Source organism: Spermophilus citellus (assembly GCF_964194105.1).
Source record: "Spermophilus citellus genome assembly, chromosome: 5".
NCBI lineage: Eukaryota > Metazoa > Chordata > Mammalia > Rodentia > Sciuridae > Spermophilus > Spermophilus citellus.
The window spans coordinates 51,645,470-51,665,825 of record NC_138186.1 but is presented as its reverse complement, the minus strand read 5'-3'; the positions used below and the strand labels follow the sequence as shown (position 1 = coordinate 51,665,825).

The following is a 20,356-nucleotide window of genomic DNA, read 5'->3' as shown; positions in this document are numbered from 1 at the left end:
GGTCTTATCATAGACCTACTGAATCAAAATCCTTAAGGTGCTTGATATATTTTTACTGATTGAATGGACAGGTATATCAGTAACCTCTCTAATTTATAAATACCCACAAATTCTAACTTTGGTTATTTGCCCTCTGCTCTCACGCTTCACAAAGTACTTATGGGGCAGGTCTGAAGTATCCTGGGGCTAAGGAGAGAAATGAAATATGGAAGAGCACCCCAAAACACCCTACCTCAAGTCCTGTGGGCTTCTCTTCAGCACTGTACTCTGTCCTTCAGTTCTCTTCTACTCCCCTGCGGCCATTCACCCTGCCCAGAGATCTATGTGCTGGAACTTGTCCAACAAGTGTGGACTTACTCCCAACCTCAACTGGGCTCTGCAGTCATGGTTTCCACCTTTCAGCCACCCTTGGAAGTCATCCCAAAGTGGAAGAATGGAGGAGAGTTCTTAAGTGCGTAAAAGAAGGACCCTGCAGATGGCAAGCGATTGTGTGGAGAATCAGTTTGTCCAACTGCTGAAGACACAACAGAACCAAGAAATGTACTCTCACAGAAAGATCCTAAGCACCAGGGCCAGTCAGTCCCAGATTAAAATCCAGCTCTACCACTCTCCAGCAAGGCCTTTCTTAGTTTTAGTTTGGTCTCCCCTTTAAAATGGAGAGGATGATACCTCCTTGGGAGAGACTGTGAGCAGTTAATGAGAATAGTTTGGGTAAAGTGCTTAATAAAGTGTCTGGTAGACAGGAGGTTCCTAATATCAGCCTGAGATGGAAAGCATGAAGTCACTGGTTCAGACAACAGATGCTAGAGAACTGTGCTGTCCACGGTGACAGCCACTAGCCACACGTGGCTATATAAATTTCTTTGTTTGTTCTTTTGGTGCTGGGGATTGAACCCAGGGATGCTTTACCACTGAGCCACATCCCAGCCCTTTTTACTTTTTATTTTGAGAAAGGGTCTCACTAAGTTGCCTAGGGCCTAAGTTGCCCATGATGGCCTTAAACTTGTGATCCTCCTGCCTCAGCCTCTTGAGGCCCTGGTATTACATGTGTGCCCGTGTCTTATGAATTTAAGTTAATTTAAAATTCAGCTCCTCAGGTGCACTAGCCACATGTGGCCAGAGGCTCCCATCGTGACAGCACTAATATGAAACCTTTCTAACGCTGCAGAAAGTTAGTTCTATTGCACAGCCCTGTCCTAGGGGTTCTGAATAAGGGCTACCTTTGAGCCTAGCTCAGAGACATGGGGACTGGAAACCCCTCCTCTGTGGCCATCTCAGACGTGCCTGTCTGTATCAGCTAGTGGCTCAGTAGGGCCTGCTCTCTGGTTCTTCTTTGCCTGGTGTTCAGGGCTTACCTGCACTGGAGGGGGCCAGGAAGCAGGACACAGCAAACCCATGCCTCCCGGCATAGCCTTCAGACCCTTCCAATGGTGGGCTTTTCTGGCCATCTTAACCCTTCTCCTTCATCTCCCTGCTCATAACGCTAACACCTCTCTGGCAGAGTCTGTTCTAGAAGACTTTACCCCTGCCCCATTCCCTCCACAACCCCTAAACCGTCTCCCACCCCCACACATTTCACACATCTCATTCTTGACACATTGAGATGCATCTCTGTCTTTCGCCTTCCACACATACCATCCTCAGCTTTCCAATTCTAGCTCAAAGTCGTCTTCCCCAAGCTCCTCCTGGTGAGCCCTGCTCCTGGGAGTCCTAGTCCTCGGGTATCCGGCTTCCCTCCATTCATTGGCAACACTCCTCAGTTGTTCTGCTAACACTTTGAAGCTCATCATCGCAACAGGTTCCACTTTCCTCACTTGGCTAGGCACTTGCTGAAGAAGGGACACTTTATTTTTTATTTGGTTTGAGGAAGGGACACTTTAATGGTGTGATTGGAATGCTTTGAAGCACAACAGGCCTAGGCAGAGCTGTGAAGCAAAGCCCTAAATCCCACTAAGCACCTCCTCCTTTTGCCAGTTCCTTCTTCCAGAGCTCCGTCCCACCACACCTGCTGACCCTGAATTTGTCCTTTCAGAGGCACTCATGGGCACAGTCTCATCTTAGCCTGTTCTCTCAGAGCACAGGTGTTTACTAGCTAGTCAACCAGCTGATGCCACTGGGCACGGATTGGTTTAGACCAATGGTTCTCAACCCTAGCTGCAAACTGGAATCCCTGGGGACCTTTGAAAAAATGTGAATGTCCAGGTGCCCCCTAGACCTACAAAATCAAGACTTCCAGTGTGAGCATGGGGCTACTGTTGATCCTCTTTTCCCAACTCAGGTAATATGACTAAACCATTTGCTCAAGTTGGGGAAAGACTTTGGGGTACCAACATGAAAGAGTGGTTAAGAGAAGGGGTTCTGGAGTGACACTGTGTCAGTTCAAATGCCAGCTCAACTTGTGTCTGTGCCTCTGAACTTAGTGTTCCCTCCTCTGTAAATGGGAATAATAATCATCATCGTAGTACCTCCCATAGGGCTGCCAAGAGCAGCAAATGAGGTAACACCCTTCAAGTACTTAACCTCACAATATGGGCATACAATAAGTGCTCAATAATAGTTTACTGTTATTATTCCTTCTCTCCAGCTTTCTCCCTGGTGTCCTGATTACATATTGCTGGCTTTGCACTGAACTACACTCCTTGAGGCCAGGGCTTCTGAATCTTTGAAATCCATGCTGCAGCTAGAATACAGTTGAACACCCGTATTCAACCAATAGTTAGGGAGCACCTGCAACATGCCAAGCACTGGGCCAGGTAGGGGGATTCAGCAGTGAGCCAGGAAAACTAATGATACATTCCCAGCACTTCATCAACGTCTGTTAAACATGGGGGTGGGTATGTGGATAAGATCCATATCTGTGGCATTCCCTCTGCTCTGAGATACCTCAAAGAAATTCTGTTTCTTTACTCCCCTTTGACCCCACAGTGTTTTGGGTGAAGGAGGCAATCTCAGGAAGTTAATCTTAAGAAAAGGGATCTAGGGCTGGGCACAGTGGCACATGTTTGTAATCTCAGACACTCGGGAGGCTGAGGCAGGAGGATTGCAAGTATGAGGCCATCCTCAGCAAATTAGTAAGGCCCTAAGCAACTTAATGAGATCCTGTCTCAAAATAAAAAATAAAAATGTCTGGGGATGTAGCTCAGTGGTAAAGCACCCCCTGGGTTTGATACCCAGTACCAAAAAAGAAAAAGAAAGCAAGGATGGGGCTGGGGTGGTGGCTCAGCAGTAGAGTGCTCACCTAGCACATGCGAGGCCCTGGGTTCGATCCTCAGCACCACATAAAAATAAATAAATAAAATAAAGCTATTGTGTCCAACTATAACCAAAATATTTTTAAAAAAAGAAAGCAAGGAAACAAATAGGAAAGAAAAGAAAAGGGAGGCAGAAAACTCAGCGAGGGACAGTATTCCCTTAAAGGCATCCATCTGATGAATGCTGTGGCCAGAAGAGCCTAGGGACAATGAATGATAGGATCTCCAGCTGGTTAAACGTCATCTGGGGAAGCTGTGGGCATCTCTTATGAAACAAATGGACACTGAAGCCCAGGAGATTATGTTGGGAAGCAACAAGCAGCTGGCCCACATGGAACCAAGACCCCGGTCTTTCGATTCTGGCTCCACTGCTACCTACTGTCTTCCAGAAGTACCTGAGGAAGGCATCCATGTCTCAGTTATTGTTGTGCCTCACCCAACCCACCTCAACACTTAACTCGGCAGGAAGCAGGCAACCAACCTAACCCTGGTGATCCTGGCAGCAAAGCAGCTGTCCTGTGCGGATGCTCCGAGGCTTAGGGCATGGGGACCCCAGAAGAGGAGCAAAAGGCGGGTCAGCGAGCAGGGAGGGGCAGACACAGTTGCAATAAGGAAGGGGTGGGCGGTGTGCGCAGTGGGCAGGTGTCGCCTGCCCTGATTCACTCACTGGGGCCAAGCAGCTGGTCAGAAACAAAAACAAACACCAGGGATACAGGTTCCTGCTGTTAACAGCTTCAAACCGCCAGAGGAAAACTCCAAATAAATATAATTAGAAACTTGTAAAAACGTCCTCTCTGTAAACCTGCTCCCCAGGGTCTACCCTCTAAGCGCCCCCCCTCCGTGCAGCCCTCCCCCTAATGCCCACATATCCTGATGCTCCACCCTCACCAGGGATTCCTCAGGTCTGCTTCCTTATCCTGCACAGTCCTTCAGCCTAGCAGCTCTGGCCCAGGTTGTTCCTTACTTGTCACCATCAGTGACCAGGCCAGGACAACCTTGGCAGGGGGCTCTGAAACTGAAACGCCACAGTTCTCTAGGGCTATGGTAATAGTTCCGGGGGAAACTGTAGGTAAGAAGAAGGGCTCCAGTGCCCTGTTTAGGAGGTGTCATTCCGCTTGTGCAGTCACATTTCAGCATCCAATTGTCACTTCAACACAGGGTCTTAATCTGAACCAGAGATCTAGTCTAGGGCGGGATGCATAGGACCAGTCTTGGAGCAAGGAATGATGTGGTGTGGGACCAAGCCTGGGGCCCTGGGGTCCAGCCCTGAGAGGACTCAGGTCCCACCACACCGACCTTTCAGCATCATTTGCCACCTATTTGAGTGCACACACACACACACACACACACACACACACACACACACACAAATGTTCTTCAAGGGCTGTATCAGAGGTAAATACCCACTTAAAGACACAGGAAGAAATTTCAGGCAAATGGGGTCCCAGGAAATGGGTAGGGGAAGAAAAGTAGCCAAGTGACCTAGACTCAGGAAGGCAGAAGTAGCCCAGGGTCCTGGAACAAGGTCTGGCATTTGGTGAGCAATCAGGGGAGGCCCAGCTGCCCGACTGAGGCCTGACAGCATCTTCTGACTTCGTCAGGAAAGACTTCAACGAGATATGCAGAATTTCAGAGGTGCAAGGAGCCCAACTGATTTTAAAAGTGAAGAAGAGAATTTTAATGATCTCCTCAGAGGCCCCAATTTTTAGATTCTGCATTTGTCCAAACCCACTGGCATCATAATCCCCACCCTCCTGGTGCCACCTGAAGCAGGCATTGCATGGACACAGGAGGAAGGAAGTGGCCAGTCTGCAGACACAGAAGGGAGCCCATGTCCTCCTGGTCCAGGTGAATAGCTTGCCTATCCTCCCGACATCCCTGGGTTGGCTGCTGCTTCACTTCTCCCCCCCAGGCCCAGCAGCTCCTCCAGCTCCAGACTCCTGTCTTCTAACTGAACCTGAAGAAGCTGTCCCCAGGTCTGGGCCTCTTGCGGGCACTGCCAGCTCAGAGCAGCTCCACAGTTTCCAGCCCTGACAGGGACTCTTTCTTATAAGTGGTCATGTGCTAGGGGTATGAGAAGTCAAAGGAGGTCCACACCCCGACATGTGGGGACCGTGGATTCAGGCAGCAAGCTCCTCTGCCTCCATCTTCTCAGGAGGGTCTGAAGCCATCCATCCCCCTTTCCCCCAACACCCCCTCCACTCAGTTCAAGGCACTGGACCAAGCCATTCCACTTCTTTACTTCTCCAACTAAAACAAAACGCACATTGCCCCACTTCCTTTTTCCTCTCACCAGAGCACCGGACACGCACGCGCGTGCACACACACACACACACACACGCTCACACACATATTCTGAGTCATGCACATGCACATTCACACACCCCAGTGAAAGCACACCTCACATTCTCAAACTCACACCCAGGCTGGCTCCTTTTACAACAGGTCCTGGCTGCTCACATCTCAAACCGGTTCTCACTCATGCCCTCAGATTCCAGAAAACAATCTCACTGCGGACTGCTGATGCCATTCTTCTTGCTCTACCTGCAGGGATTCTGACCTCAGTCCCCTCTCTCTCATTCCACCCTCAGAGACTCAAGGCAATGAAAGGTGAGGGGTGGACAACAGGGAAAGAGTCTGTGCTCCCCACCCCCGGCTCTCCCCACCCCTGGGATATATCACTGAAAGAAGAGAGGGCATTCCTAAGGAATTTCTAATCAGCCCACCCCCACTTTGCCACCCTTCTGGAGAAATGGGGGTAGGGGCAGGTTTAGGGGGAACTGATTAAAGATCAGGCTCCAAGAGTAGGGGGGTATCTTGCTGTCTCCAGTATGGCCTGGACAGAGCACAGGCAGGAGCCGGCTGCCCATGGAACCACCCTCGCCCGCTGACACGGTTATGGTTTTCATTTCATATTTTAGAGGGAGGGGCTACGAGGAACAGTCCCCTCACTGTAAGAGCTGGCCACAGGAGCCGAGGAAAGCGGGGAGGAGAGGAAACAGCCACATTAAAGAGGAAGAGAGGGGTGGGGGGAAGAAAGAGGGAGACACATACACCCAGACAGGGACCCGGAGAGGCGCACGGAGACAGAGAGACACTGTTCACGGCCAGATGAACGCTCTCAGTCCCGGGATGGATGGTGTTACTTAAAAAGTCTAAATATGAGGCTTTATCAAAATTCTATCCCGAACAAGAGGAGAAAACTGCCAGGTAAACGGAAGGGCCACGCTGGCTCCCCCAGAGCCCACCCTGGGGACAAGTTTCCCTGAAGGCCGTGAGACCTTTTCATTCAGCTGTAACCTGAGCCCTGTGCAAGGATTAGGTCTTTTTAACCAAGGCAGCCACCCCCCCCACCCCTCAGAAAAGCAAAGCAAATTAATGCTTCTAAGTTAACAATTATCTTGGTTATCCAGTCTGTCTACTTTAAGACACACAGACAGGCACTTGAAAAACACTCAAAACCATGTACCCTCCTGCTCACTCTCTCCTACTCCCACCAGCTGACCCGCCCACTCATCCAGACCCAGTTCTCACAGGCGCTAAAACATTAGCGTTCACACTTAGTAACTGGTCACAACCCAGCTATGTCCCATGTGGGTGACCGTGCTCACACACACACACACACACACACACACACACCTCTCACCTTTACACTTAGGGCTCACTTTCTTGGTTCCATTCTCCACCCCATTCCCCACATGACTTTGGCTTTCCCCACTGTAGGGATCTCAGATGAAAAGAGACAGAGACAGATAGATCCCTGGAGACACAGTAATTGTGCAGGAGACTTGCCAAGGGTATGTGTATTTTGAAGATCTTTTAGAGCTTCGTTTAAAAGCACCTGGCGCCAAAGGCGTGCTTTCTAGCACTGATGATAGCTGGGAGATATGCTCAGGGGCAAGGGAGGCACCTTTGAAGCCCACAGCACTCTTGTCTGGGGTAAGACTGTAAGACTGCCCTGATCCAACGCAACTGCTCTTCCTGAAGCATCAGCCTACAAATTTGGGTCCAGAGGCATCTCTCTAATTCAGCAAACCTCTGGCAGAGGGGGTTTATAGATTTCCTGAATAGCAGGGTCAATGAGAGGCTTCCATTCTATGCCAAGCTAGTCTCAGGAGAAGGAAGGAAGGAAGGAAAGGCAGGCAGACAGGCAAACTACAGCCAGTCAAAGCATGTGTGGCCCAAGTGAGATAAGCAGTGACCAAAACTTAGTCCAGGAGGTTCTTGAGGGTAGAGTCTTCACTCAGATGCATGTCCCCCAGCACCCAGAAGGATGTCCAATGAAAAAGGGAGCCCTGGAGTACCTTGGAGGGATTCTGACTCTGTCTCTGGAACACAGACTGATCTCCCTGGAAGATGGGCTGAGCTCAGGCTTGAGAGTCTTGGCTTCGTGGCACCTGTCCCTTTTAGGGGTCTCCATCTGCTCCTGGGACTCCTTTGATGCACTGCTTCTCCTTTTGCACCCAGACCCCCACCCTACCAATTAGGCCACTACAGACACTGGCTCCAACTTGAAAGAGGCCCTTATCTTGTCTTTAGATTACTGCATGAAATCTGTTCCTTCCTTCAGACTAAACTCCCTAGCTAATTCCATGTTATGAGTAAGTCAGCACGCACTACAAAAGCCAGCTTTGTTTATGAAAACACAAGCAAATCCACAGTAAGGAGAGGGGCTGCTCCCAGGCTGGGTGTTGGTAGTGGTGGGCTGTCTGGAACTAGGACTGGAGAAGAGGCAGTTTGGGGTTGGAATGGAGTTGGGGTGGGATCTGGTATTTGACAACTGAGGGTCTCTATCTAGTGTTTGGCTCTGTTAAAGGACAGATTGGACAGGGCAGGGATTGGTTGAAGAGGCAGTGTTTTGGGGAGAGAAGGGTGATATAGATATTGCACAGAGCGGGAGCCCATCTAGTCCAGAGCAGCTTAGAAATCAAATGCTCAGGCCCCAGGACACAGTGACCTAACTGCCAGACACTCAGGCTTTCCCAATTCCCAAGTTCAACTTCCCTCGTGGCCCAGCCACCTCCTTACCCTGGCTGGCTTTAGGAGCCCCTGGGACAATAGGTAGAATCATAAGCTCCTAGGCAAAACCTTGCCAGGAGGAATTTTCTTTTTGTGGGTATAAATCTCTTTAGGGTGAGGACACCATAGGGGGAGGGGTGCAGCAAGAGGTTAAGGGGGAGGGGAGGCTGTCCTGGGAGAACTGTGGGACACCAGCCTGGTTTCTGCCAGCACAGCCTTGGACTGGCCAGTCGATGAGCTCAGGGTCAGGGACAGGGGCGGGAGGGCCTCCCAGTCACTTTCTTTAATTCCTAGAGGGATCTGTCAGAGCTCCCCAGCCTGGAATTTTACTTTGTTATTTTAATGCAATTCTGACCTGGATTTAAATGGAATTGGAAACCCTGGGCCTTAATAAATAAATATTATGATAAGAAATGAAAGCCATGCAAGACGAAAGAGATTTCCCCCCAAAAGGCAGAAACGCAACATTCTTGCCAGAAGCTAGTCACAAAAATTAGCCCCCTACCATCCAGTGAGGGACGAATTGGTTTTTCTATGAAGGATCCCCTTTTTATTTAACATTTTTCCACTGATAAGACAGCAACTTCGAAATTTCTGTCTGACTTTGCATGACGGCTGGGGATGTGGGGAAGAATTCTATGACTTGGCTGAAAAGTTTTCATTCCCTCAGTCTCTCCAGGCCACAGCTTAAGTTTCTGGCAATGTTTGAGAGAAGATTCTGACTTTGGAGGACGAGAAGTCCTTCGAAGATGCTAGAGCGTGGCAGTGAAGTCTGGTCAGAATGCTGAGGTGCATGGTCACTTCTGCCCGCCGCCCCCCCCCCCCCCACCGAACTTCTCTCTCATCCTCTCTGCCCCTGGCTCCTCCAGCGTTCCCCCCTCCCCGGGAAGCGGCGCCCAGAGGTCGGGTCCCCAGCCGGGGAGTTGGAGAGCACAGAGCCCGGTCCCGACAGCAGCCCGCTTCCCAGCACCTGCCCTGCCCCTCGCCAATCTTGCCCTAGCCCTCGGGCCCCGCTGCCCCCGCAGTCCCGCGGCCGAGCGCCCCTCCTTCCTTACCTTGCGCAGCTTTGCTGTGCTGGGCGGCGCGGGCATGGACCAGTAGGACTAGCAGGCAGAGCCCGGGCACGCGCCCCGAGCCCATGGCTGGAGCTTCTCCGGGCAGCGGGTCCGCTGGGGCTGGTCTCGCAGCCCCGGGAGGGCGGAAGCCGGCGGGGGCCCCCTGTGCGCCGGAGGGGGAGGGGAGCGGCGCCCCGCCGAGGCCGGGCCGGGGCTGCGGGAGTGGGGCGCGGACCGCGGCGCCCTCGGCGGGAGGCTCCCGAAGCTGCCGGCTCCTCCCGGCCGGACGTCGAGGCGAGCGAGGCGGCGAGGGATGAGGCGAGGGGCGCTCGGCGCAGCTGACGGAGGGGAACCCCCGCCCTCTTCAATCCAGCCGGGCTCTGCTAGCGGCGGCGGCGGGACTGCTGCGTATAATCCCACCCAATTCCCAGCTTCGCCCGGAGGGAGCTGCAACCGAGGAGCGCGCAGAGCCCGAGCAAGGGACCTGAGAAAGGGGAGGGGAAACGCAGAGCCAGAAACACGCCCTTTCTGCCTCTCTTTCTTCCTCTCTCGCTCTTTCTCCGTCTCTCAGGCTCCGTCTCTTTTTCTTCGCCTTTCTCCTCCTCCTCCTCTTTCTCCTCCTCTCCTCGCTCCTTTTCGTTTTCTTCCTCCTCCCCCTCCTCCTCCTCCACCACCTCCTTTTTCGTGCTCTTTTTTCTTTCAAATGGGGCCTCGGCGCGGCGGCCGCTCCCCCTGCGCGCCCGGGCGCGGCGGCCCCCTCCCCAGGCTGCCGGGCCGCTGCCTGCAGGAATTTACAATCCGGCGCTGGGGGAGCGGGCCCGGTCTCCATGGAGACGGCTTCCCCGGGAGCAGGGAGGTCAGGCGCAGACCGCGCACAATCAATGGATCAATGCAAGCCCCGCTCGGCTCCAGACCAAACAGCACCCGGCTCCCGCTCGTCCTCTCTCCCCGCAGAAAGAGCGGGGGAGCGAGGGTGCGCCCCCGCGCTCGCACGCGAGGAGGACGAGTGGCGCAGGTTTACACGCACACCTCCGCCAGGAGACAAAGAGGGCGCGAGGTACCCAGGAGGCTGGGGCAGACGTGAACGCATGCGAGCTCAGGCGTACCCACCAACAGAGCCTGGCACGCGGTTCACAGCCAAATACTACCTCGAATTACACAGATCGACTCCGACTCCGGGCCAAGTAACGTCCTCCCAGCTCTTACTCCCATGTCACCCCCACCTTCTGGACTCAATCTCCATACCTAGATCTGAGTCCACTTTGAGGGCTAAGAAGAAAATAGGCCCCCCTCTTCTCCCTGCTGAAACTGCCAGTTCCAGGGCAGACCCTGCTGGGAGGTAAGGCCTTGGAGGTGAGCCCATTGAGCCATACTCTCTATATAGACACAGGCTCACCTGTATGCACTCTCGTGTGTTTAGCACAGGAGCAAAAGCGAACCCACAGGACTTGCCTATGTGTATAAGCACAAAAACACAAAGGGGAAGCCCCCCCTCCAAAAAGAAGATCCTTCATGCCTCTACTATAGAGACAGCAAAAGATATGAAGGGGCAAATTGTGCTGAAGAAGCAGTGTCCCCCAACTGTGGACACTGCCTCCTCACCTGCTCATGTGCTTTGCATCTTCTCACCTTGCACTGTTGGAGAAAGAGCAAAGATCTTTTGAGAGTGGTGAGGACTTTCTTGGAGGGTGGGGCTGTAGTCATGCAGACTGCACCATGCCCCAGGCAGCTGTTGATGCTTCAGAGCCAATTTTCTTTAGGGCACAGACCCAGACTAGTTTCCCAGGGTACCCAGGAGCATGGGGCAGTGACCACAATATCCCTGAGGATGCTCAGTTCCCAGACCCTTGACAGTATCAGCTGGAGTGAGGGGTGGGTTTTGTCAGCAGTCTCCCTATTTGGCAAGGGGGAAAGAGTTGAATGCTTCCTCTCCAAGGGATTGAGTGGGAAAGTAGAGGATGGGAATAGGCTCAGGCTATTGTCCTGGGTCTATCTGGGATGAAGATTACACTAGGCAAGTCCCATCCCAGTGGGCCTCGGTTTCCTCATCTAGAAAATAAGAGGGTGGGGTGGATTTACCAGTAGTGGAAAGAGGCAGTACTCTCTGAAGCCTGGGGAAGGAGACCTTGAGAAGCCTTGGAGCACGGTGTGAGATGATCATGGGGATGCGAGCACTTTGGTCATGGATGGTGGTGAGGCCACAGAAAGTTTGGGTCAAATGATCACTGAGGTCCCTTCCAGCCCTGTCATTCTAAGATTCCCTCCCTCCCTCATTCCACGGCAAAACCCCTCCCTTTGCAGCAGCTTTGCCTGCTGCCACCAATTATGTGTAGGGCTGGAGGACAAGTGCAAACTTGCCATCCTTTTTGCCCCAAACAAGAGAGTGGTTTAAAAAAGAAAGAAAGAAAGAAAGGAAGAATTGGAGGTTGCCAGACGGTGCCTGTGATCTTCATGAGGGCACAAGGAGAAAGCCGAGGAGCCCCAAGGTGGAGAGGGAAGATGGTACTCTGCCTTGCTTTGCTTTGCCTCTGCCTTGTTTGGCCTCTAACATGAGCTCCTCTGGGTCCCCTGGGGGGTCGTGCTGCAGCCCACCTCTACAGCTACAGGGGGCAATGAGGATTATGTAGGGGTAGGTTATAGGTTTTCTGGAATCTTCTCTTCAGCTTGATTTCTGGTCTCCTGAATATAGGAATTGCCCCTTTTCGAAGGGAGGCTCAGATGGGTTGCCCACCTAAGCCACTACATCTTTAGGATCTTTTGCCCTAGGTTCCTTTTGTCTCCTGCCACCAGTTTTCCCTCTGATCACTTCCTCTGCTCCCCTAGGACCAAGAGAGCTCCAGCCCCACATTCGCTTTCTGCACATCTCCTTCCCCAGCATGCCCAACCTGGTTCCAACCCACCCCCAGCCCCTCAGAAGATCCTGTGGGAGAAGAGGCAGGGATTATACCACGGGGACACTGAATTGGGGCGCTGGTCACATTGCCTTCTGCTTTGTCCACTTCTGCAGGTTCTTATACTTAGTGACTGGAGAAGATGATGAGGAAGGGATAAACAGACGACTCTAAAAAGTGCCACTAGAAAATCAGCAGCTCAGAGAACACGAGTGTGCAGTGTTCCCTGAGCCTCCCTCAGTCATCTCTCAGGCTGCAGTTTGCCCAGGCTTCGTTTCCCTTCAGGGATGCTTGTGGCACTCATTTCTTTCAAATGTCTCCTGCAAATATATTTGGGGAGAGGACCATTGCGGGGTATAACTGATAAAAATCTTGGTACAGAACTTCTTAGAGACACCTCTGCCAGGGACCCACCATGCTCAGTGTCTTCCCCTCACTGGCCAGGTTTCCTTCCTTCCATGAGAGTTTGCTTTTATTCTGGGCTCCTTGGCTTCCCCATATGTAAAATGTGTCCCATGATCCTACCTTGGCAGGCAGTATAGTCAAATGGGAAGCAGGTAGGGGCTGGAACAGATTGTCTGCAGGTCAATATTAGGCCCACTATTTCCCAGCCATCTATCCTGGCAAGTAATTTCACTTCTATGAGCCTCAACTTCCCCATCTGGAAAATGGTTATGGTCATAAAACCTCAAAGACAAGGTCTGCACACCAGTATCTAACTGTATGGGCTTTAGACAAATGGCGAGGGGTGGGGCTCAGGTAGGCTTCTGTTATTTTCTACCTGCATGACCTCTGGCAATTTTCTCCATCCTAGTGAGCTTCATTTTCTCATCTGACAGTGGGGATAAAAACCTTATAGGGGGCTGTGGTTGTGGCTCAGTGTCAGAGCTCTTGTCTAGCACATGTGAGGCATTGGGTTCAATCCCCAGCACCACAAAAAATAAACAAATACCTTATAGGGAGCCAGGGACGGTGGCACACACCTCTAATCCCAGTGGCTTCGGAAGCAGGAGGATTGCAAGTTCAAAGCCAGTCTCTGCAACTTAGCAAGGCAGCTCAGTGAAACCCTGTCTCAAAATAAAAATACAAAAAAAGGGCGGAGGATGTGGTTCAGTGGTTAAATGCCCCTGGGTTCAATCACATTAAAAACAAAACAAACAAACCTCATAGGGTTATGATATTAAGTGAGATAGCATATGGAAAACACCTGACACATAGTAGGCATTCAGTAAGTGGAGGTTACTGCTATTTCTACCACTTCTCAGAAGGATCAAAAGACACAGTGTTTGATGGTCAAGGTATAACAGTACCTGGGAAGACGCAGTGTTGGCCAAGGTAGGCTTTGACGCTGCTAGGTTAAGTGCAGCAAACTGGGCTTGATTCTCGCTACCTCTAACAGGTTCCTGTCTGTCATGCATTCCTACTGAGAAGGTTCCAAAAATTCCGTGCATTCCAGCAAACTGCCTTTGTCTGCAGAGCTTCCACATTATGGAGACTGAGAAGGAAATTCACCTGCCAGATGGGTAGCACCAGAATCTCTTCTTCCTTGCTCACTTGCACCTCCTATTCTGCCTTAAGAAAGCACCTCTACACTGAGAGACAAATTGGAGTTGATAGTTGCCAGCTATGTGCCCTGCACTGTAGCCTCTGGAGTTGGTGGGATTCCAGGGATGCACCACCATGCCTGGCCTTAAATTTTCTTTTGAGACAGGATTTCACTAAATTGCTTAGGGCTTTGCTAAATTGCTGAGGCTGCCTCAGTCTCTCCAGCCACTGGAATTACAGGTGTAATTACAGGTGTACAGCACCATGCCCAGCTACACTCTTGCCACTCTCATTGTCTCGTCTATTGGGGCAGGCCCAGGGTCACAGACCAGCCCCTCCACGTGCAGGGCAGTACCTCGCTCTGGAGGATCATGCAACAGTAGAACTGCAAACGACTTCAGCCATCATGTGTGTCAGCTGATGAGAGGTCCCATGACTTGCCCAAGGTCACACAATGTATTGAAAAGGCAAATTAGAAGCAGAATCCATCTCACTTCTGAATCCTGGATCAGTGCCCCTTAGAGCTGCCGTGACCCCCTTCCTAATCTTTCTCTTCCTCTTCCTGATGATTTGACCAGTTTTCAGTCCTTTCTTGAAGTGGCTTATGGTACTTGTCTAAGATCCACCCCCTCAAGCCCCACTGTTCTATGCTCTTGCAAGTATGGGGGAAAAAAAGAAAAAGAAAGAAAAAAATAGAAAATATGGAGGCTAAGTAACACCAGAGTATAGTTTCAGATCCCTCCAAATCACAAGGCAAATCCCCCCAATGCCACGAGTCTTGGCAGGAGAGCAAGGTTTGCATGTGCAAAACAGAATATCTAAATGCAGGATATCTGAATGACATTGAAGCATGTAGGTTAAAAAATGCTGTTAAAAGTCAGAGGAAGTCAGATGTAGTGGCGTACACCTGTAGTCTCAGTGACTCAGGAGGCTGAGGCAGGAGGATTGCAAGTTCCAGGCCAGCCTCAGCAACTTAGTGAGACCTTGTCTAAAAATAAAATTCAAAAAGAAAAGTCAGAGGAAACAGAAACTGGTCATCCAAGAAAATTTCATGGACAAGGGGGGATTTGAACTAAATCTTGGTGACTCTTAAACAGAGAGAAATAAATGAGAAAGATAGAAACAAAAACAAGTGACTGACAGATGAAGAGAAAGAGAATGGCTAGCACCCCTCTTTCTATGACAACAATAGAAAGGACAGGCTGGCGGACAGGTGGCCCTGGCCCACCCTTGTTTCCCCCAAGAGCTGTTTCACTGGATGGCTTGGGTGGCTTGGATAGGGAGAGGATCCGAAGTCCGAAGTCTGCTTCTCAAAGTCCATCCAGCCCTGCGATTCCAGGAGCATCTTGCCCCTAGGCTCTTAGTCTTGCCTTTGCACTTTGCAGAGGTCCCTGGGCAGCCCTACTGGCACATAGGGAGAGGGCAACCTGGTTCAAGGTGCCCATGCTTGTTCCAACCTCTCCTGTGGCCACTTTTGGCCACCTCCTGATTGGCTCCCTTGGCCCTTCACCCTCACCTTCCTGCTCACCACCATATCCGAGTCGCTTAGACACCTGCTTCCTCTCCACCTGCTCCCCAGCTGCTTCCATGAAGGAAAGAGTAAACTCCATCCTACCAAGGACATTGACATTGACGTGTGCTTCCAGACGCCTGCACATTGCAAGGCAGGTCTCCAAACCACCCAATATCTGTGTCCTGTTCCTTCAGCACATCTGTTTTCCCTCTGCCAACCTCAGCCTCCTTACTTCTCCAGTCAGTGCCCCACTCTTGTTCACTGAGAAGCCAGAAGCTGACATAGACTTCCTATTTTCTGCCTCCTTCTCCCTCCACTTATTATTATTATTTTTAAATGGGGATTGAACCCAGGGGCGCTGAAACACTGAGCCACGCCCCCGGCCCTTTTTAATATTCTATTTAGATACAGAATCTCATGGATTTGCTTAGGGCCTCGCTAACTTGCTGAGACTGGCTTTGAACTCGCCATCCTCCTGCCTCAGCTTCCTGAGCTGCTGGCATTACAGGTGTGTGCCACTGAGCCCAGCCTCCCTCCACTTCTGAGAGAGGGGTCCCTCCTTTTGGCCAAGGCCAACACCACATACATGAGCTCCATCTGTGATCTCCTCCCCTCTGGACCTCTCACCTCCTCTTATAAACACAGTATAATCGGTAGCATCCTAAAACAGAACGACACCCCACCCCAGACCCTCCATCTCTCCAGGCTCCCAGACTTCTAGGAGGAGCATGCCTACTCCTTGGCTCCAGTTCTCCACTTCCTTTCACCTCTCATCCCAGTATAGCCTGGCCTAGGCCCCCTTTGACACCCTGCCCCAAGGTCTCCAGTGACTTCCACATCTCCATTTCCGGGGCTGCCTGCCCGCTGCTTATCTAGCTTGACCTGTCTGTGTCATCCGGGCCCTCTGAACATTTTTCTTTCCTTCTTGGAGCCTTTTCTTTCCCCGAATCTCCTGCTGGCTCTCCTTGCACTGGCTTTTCCAATGCGGGAGGGTTTGAGCGACACAGGTTGGCTATCTTCCCTGCTCACTCTATGTGACTGACCCACAGCCAGGGTGGTGGAAAGAATATCAGGAGATCCTCAGTTTGTATCCTCAGTTTACTCCTCTTCCAGCTCTCCTCCCTTATTTTGAAAATTGGGAGGATAAAATCCCAACCTGGCCTGACTGTTGGAGTGGAGCCAAGGCTGACTCAAGGGGAAGATCGGGTACCGTGCAGGTTCACGGTGTGGCGCAGGTGCATAGCACGTGGTGGGGGAGGGGCTAATGGCTTCAGCAACCGCTTATCTGCTGATAACCCTCAAACTGATATCCCTGAGTCCACTTTCCTTCTAACTCCCATTCTGTATGTCCAGCTTGCAGATCTGTAGCTCTAGGTTCTGACTCTTTTTTTTTTTTCTATCCATCTTAGATTTCTGTCCACCGATGGATTGTGTTTCCACTGGTATTTTTCAAGATCTGGAGCTGAACTTACCCTTAACCCAACTCAGGGTTCCTCTCAACCCTCTCCTCTGCCCTATCCTCTTCCTGTGATTCCCATCTTGAGGTTAAATTATTCATTCAGAGGGTTTCCAAATCCTTAAACAGGCTGAGACTTCTGAAAATGCCTTCAGATCCATTCCTCTTCTCCATGCCTATCGCTGTCGCCACAGTTCAGGCACAGCTGTGTCTCCGGTGGATCATTGCCCAATAGGGTTAAGTTTCAATTCCTTAGCTTGGCACACGTGGCCCCCTCTGTGCCAGTCCCATGCCTCTCTCTCCAATGACACTTCATGTTTCTCTTCTGACCTCATTTCTCCATACCCTAGCCACAGCATGCCTGGAATGTACTATGTCCCCATTCACTGGAAAGCCAACTACTCTTTAAAATTCAGCTAAAATGGTGCATCATCTATGAAGTCACCTGACTGCCCCAGAAGACTCAGAGTTTGGTGGTCCTTGAAATCTACTCCCATGATGGCCTTGGTCATGTTGTACTGTAATGGTCTGTTTATCATCTGTCCACTAGTCTATCAAACCTTTGGGGGAAGGATCCATGTGGTCACTACTGTATCCTTAAGCCCCAAACACATGGCTGACACACGTGGTGTTCAATGAACATTTGCTGAGTGGCTGAAAGAATGAGGAGATGGGGAATTCATGGGACTACCAAGAGGAGGGAGAGCATTCCCTGACACAGCCTCCCTGCCTCCCCTGAGTCTGGGGATGGTTCAGATTGTCGGAGGCAGGCGGAGGGTATTGAATGGAGGACCAGTGTGGAAACCCCAGGCTTATGAAAGATTAGGGAGATACAGAGGACCCAGGAGGAGACTCTGGCCAGACACTCTCCGAATCTGGAAGACAAAGATCAAGAGCTAGAACCTTCCAAGCCAGATCTCAGGATCTCCCCCAAAGGTTTGGAGAATTGAATGATGGCTGCCAAAAGCAGGTGAGTGGGCAAGAAGAAGCCCGAGTGACAAGCCTGGGGCCCGAGAGGATTCTCTACCACCTCATCAAAGATCTTTCCTACTGATGCTTAAAATTTTGTTGTTAGATAGTCACTCCTTTGAGTGCTTGTTGGCCCCCAATACAAATATCCCTGTGAGAGAAGGTGTCAAGAGTAAGCCTTTGCCACTTAAAACTTTGGTTATCAGTTGAAGCCTTAACGAATGTGTCATGAGTGGTGGAGGAGAGGGCTATAGGAACACTCACCGTGAACTGCTGACATCTGACATGGCTTCCCTCCCCAGCCTTGTTTCTTTATGACTGTCCTCCCTGAGGTCCCCACTTTCACAGAGGAAGAGATGGAGAGGCAGAGTAGGACTTCTCCATCTGCCAATACCCTTTCTTCCTGCCACAGGTATCTTGGATTAAGGAAAGGATGAGGCAAAGTTCAAGGTATGGATGAGCATTGATGAACTAGCTTCAAATAGAGCATAAAGTGAATTGCTGTAAAACAAAGCCCAGTTACCCAATAGCTTCTATTCTATTTTTGGAGAAGGGCTCCTATAGGCCTGAAAAATCCTTCTAGAAGAAGCTGAAAGTTTGCAATAAGGAAAGGGTTGTTGGAATGTTTGCCAGCAATGTGCTTGTGAGGAGTGTTGGTATCCTTACAAACCTTTACCTCCATTTAGTGGCACAAGATTTCTCTTCCTCATGCCATGCATCCTTCTCTTAGCTGATGTGGCAAAACTGAGAGATATTCCTTGGCAGCCTGGTCTGGTCCTGCAAAATTCAATCTGCAGGAAGTTGCTGTATGCTGGGGAAAATAAATCCCTTCCAGAAGCCCTTATCTTAATTCAGTGATTTTCCACCCCTTGATCAGCCTTAGGGCTCTAGTGGAGGAACAAGCTCTTGGTAGCAAGGACTTGAGACAGGGTCTGGGCAGAAGACTAGGAAGAGCTCTCTTAGGTTGATCCTAATTGTAATTCCAGCCTTCACCAGTAGGTGCCGCCATCTAACATACCATCCTCCAGCCCCTGGTGAAATCCTGAAGTCAGACCTCATGGAGCCTCCTCAAGGAACCCAGAGGCTCAAACAAAGTTGCAAATGACATTTTTATAAATGAGATACATGCACATTAGTGAATCCGAGATGTGGAGTTGATTGACTGTGTTTCTTTACAACCATAGATTTCGATTTTTACTCTTTTGACCTTTATTGTGCACTTACCACAGACCAGGGACTTAAAGGATGTGGAGGTTCAAAGATGGCACCGTTTCTCCTTTCAAGTTTGTAATTTGGTAGGAGAAAGAAATTTGCATCAAAATAATTAGAATAAAAGGCAGAATGTGGTGAATGTCCAAATATGGAAGTGCCAACATAAAATTCTAATGGTGGCATAAAGGAGACAGATTAATTCCATCTGGAGGCTTAGACTCTGTGGAGGAAGAAAGGGTTTAAAGCTGGCTTTGGAAAATACACAGTGTCCCCATACATGGAGTAGGGGAAAATGGTGAGGGCTTTCTAGGTGGCAAGGAGAAGGTGAGCCAGGGCTTGGAGGGGGATGTCTTCAAGGAATTAGGGTTCAAAAAGAGATGGGTATTTAAGGGAGTGGGAGGAAGATCTGAAAAGCGGGTGGGGCTGGATAATGCAGTCTGTTCTGGTAGGATGCCAGGGGACTGACATTGTCACATAGGCTCTGGGAACCCTGGGGACTTTTTTTTTTTAAGTAGCAGCATGGATTGGCTTTATCCACATAGTGATTTTTAGTGACTCTGTCTCATCATGAGCAACAGGAAGAGAACAGAAAGGAGAAGAGGGGGAAGGGGACATATAGGGAGGGAAATTGTGGACAGAAGAAAAAGCGGAGAAGGAGGAGCGGAGGAAGGAGAAGGAGGCCCCCGGGAGGAGGCTGTGCGCAGGGGCCTGAGCATGAGGCACTGTTTGGCTTTTCCAGGCCAGTGGCCTCTGGCTCCAGGCCCTGGCCGACCACAGAGGACAATGTGAGGCGGGTTTGTTTGGTGATGTGTTTTTTGCTGGCCCTGTTTGTTTGTTTTCTGCTTTTCTGGCAATGAGCACGTCTGGGGTAGAGGAGGAGGAGGACAGGGGTGTGGCTGACCAGCACTGACAATGGTCCCCGGGCTGGGCTCCAGGCTGGTAGGATTCTTTCATGGGGGCTTGGAACATTGGCCATGGACTTTTGACTTTCCTAGGAAGGGCCTCTATGTGGGTGCTCAGAGATGGGTGACCTGCCCAAGCCTGGAGATGATTTGCCCAAGCTCTTTGCCCCATCTTGCCTTGCCCTGGCAGGAAAGAATTAGTCCCTGAGGCCTAGGCTCCTTGCAGGGACAGCAGGATATCGTGCTGGGCTGGGGAGCCTGTGGGGGAACAAGCAGCTACTTCCAGCTCAGTGCTGGGGGTGCAGGGAGCCCATGAGAGCCACCCGTCCCCCAGCCCTGAGGATGGCTCTGGCTTTCCCTCCTGTCCCACAGCCCTTGGAAGCCAACCTAACGAGCACTATTAAAGTTAATGAAATGCAATGATCCCTCCGTTTGCTCAGTTACAGCTCTTTACAAGGTTGCTCCCTGTCACAGAAGAGACTCATTTGAGTTGCCAGGGCTTGGCCTTTGTCCCCTTAATTTTTATTGGCCCATTAACAAGAT

The 20,356-nt window shown here is 50.8% G+C and overlaps 1 protein-coding gene across 2 annotated transcripts in view; it reads right to left on the bottom strand.

The window, feature by feature from the left end:
• The window catches only part of SCUBE3 (signal peptide, CUB domain and EGF like domain containing 3), a 32,034-nt gene extending 22,156 nt beyond the window's left edge, over window positions 1-9,878 (bottom strand). For both annotated transcript variants that reach the window (XM_081295986.1, XM_081295987.1), the window contains exon 1: window positions 9,326-9,878. In XM_081295986.1, coding sequence (XP_081152112.1) covers window positions 9,326-9,410 — 85 coding nt within the window. In that variant the 5' untranslated portion in view covers window positions 9,411-9,878. The remainder of the gene's footprint in view (window positions 1-9,325) is intronic.
• Between the last annotated feature and the right edge of the window lie 10,478 nt (window positions 9,879-20,356).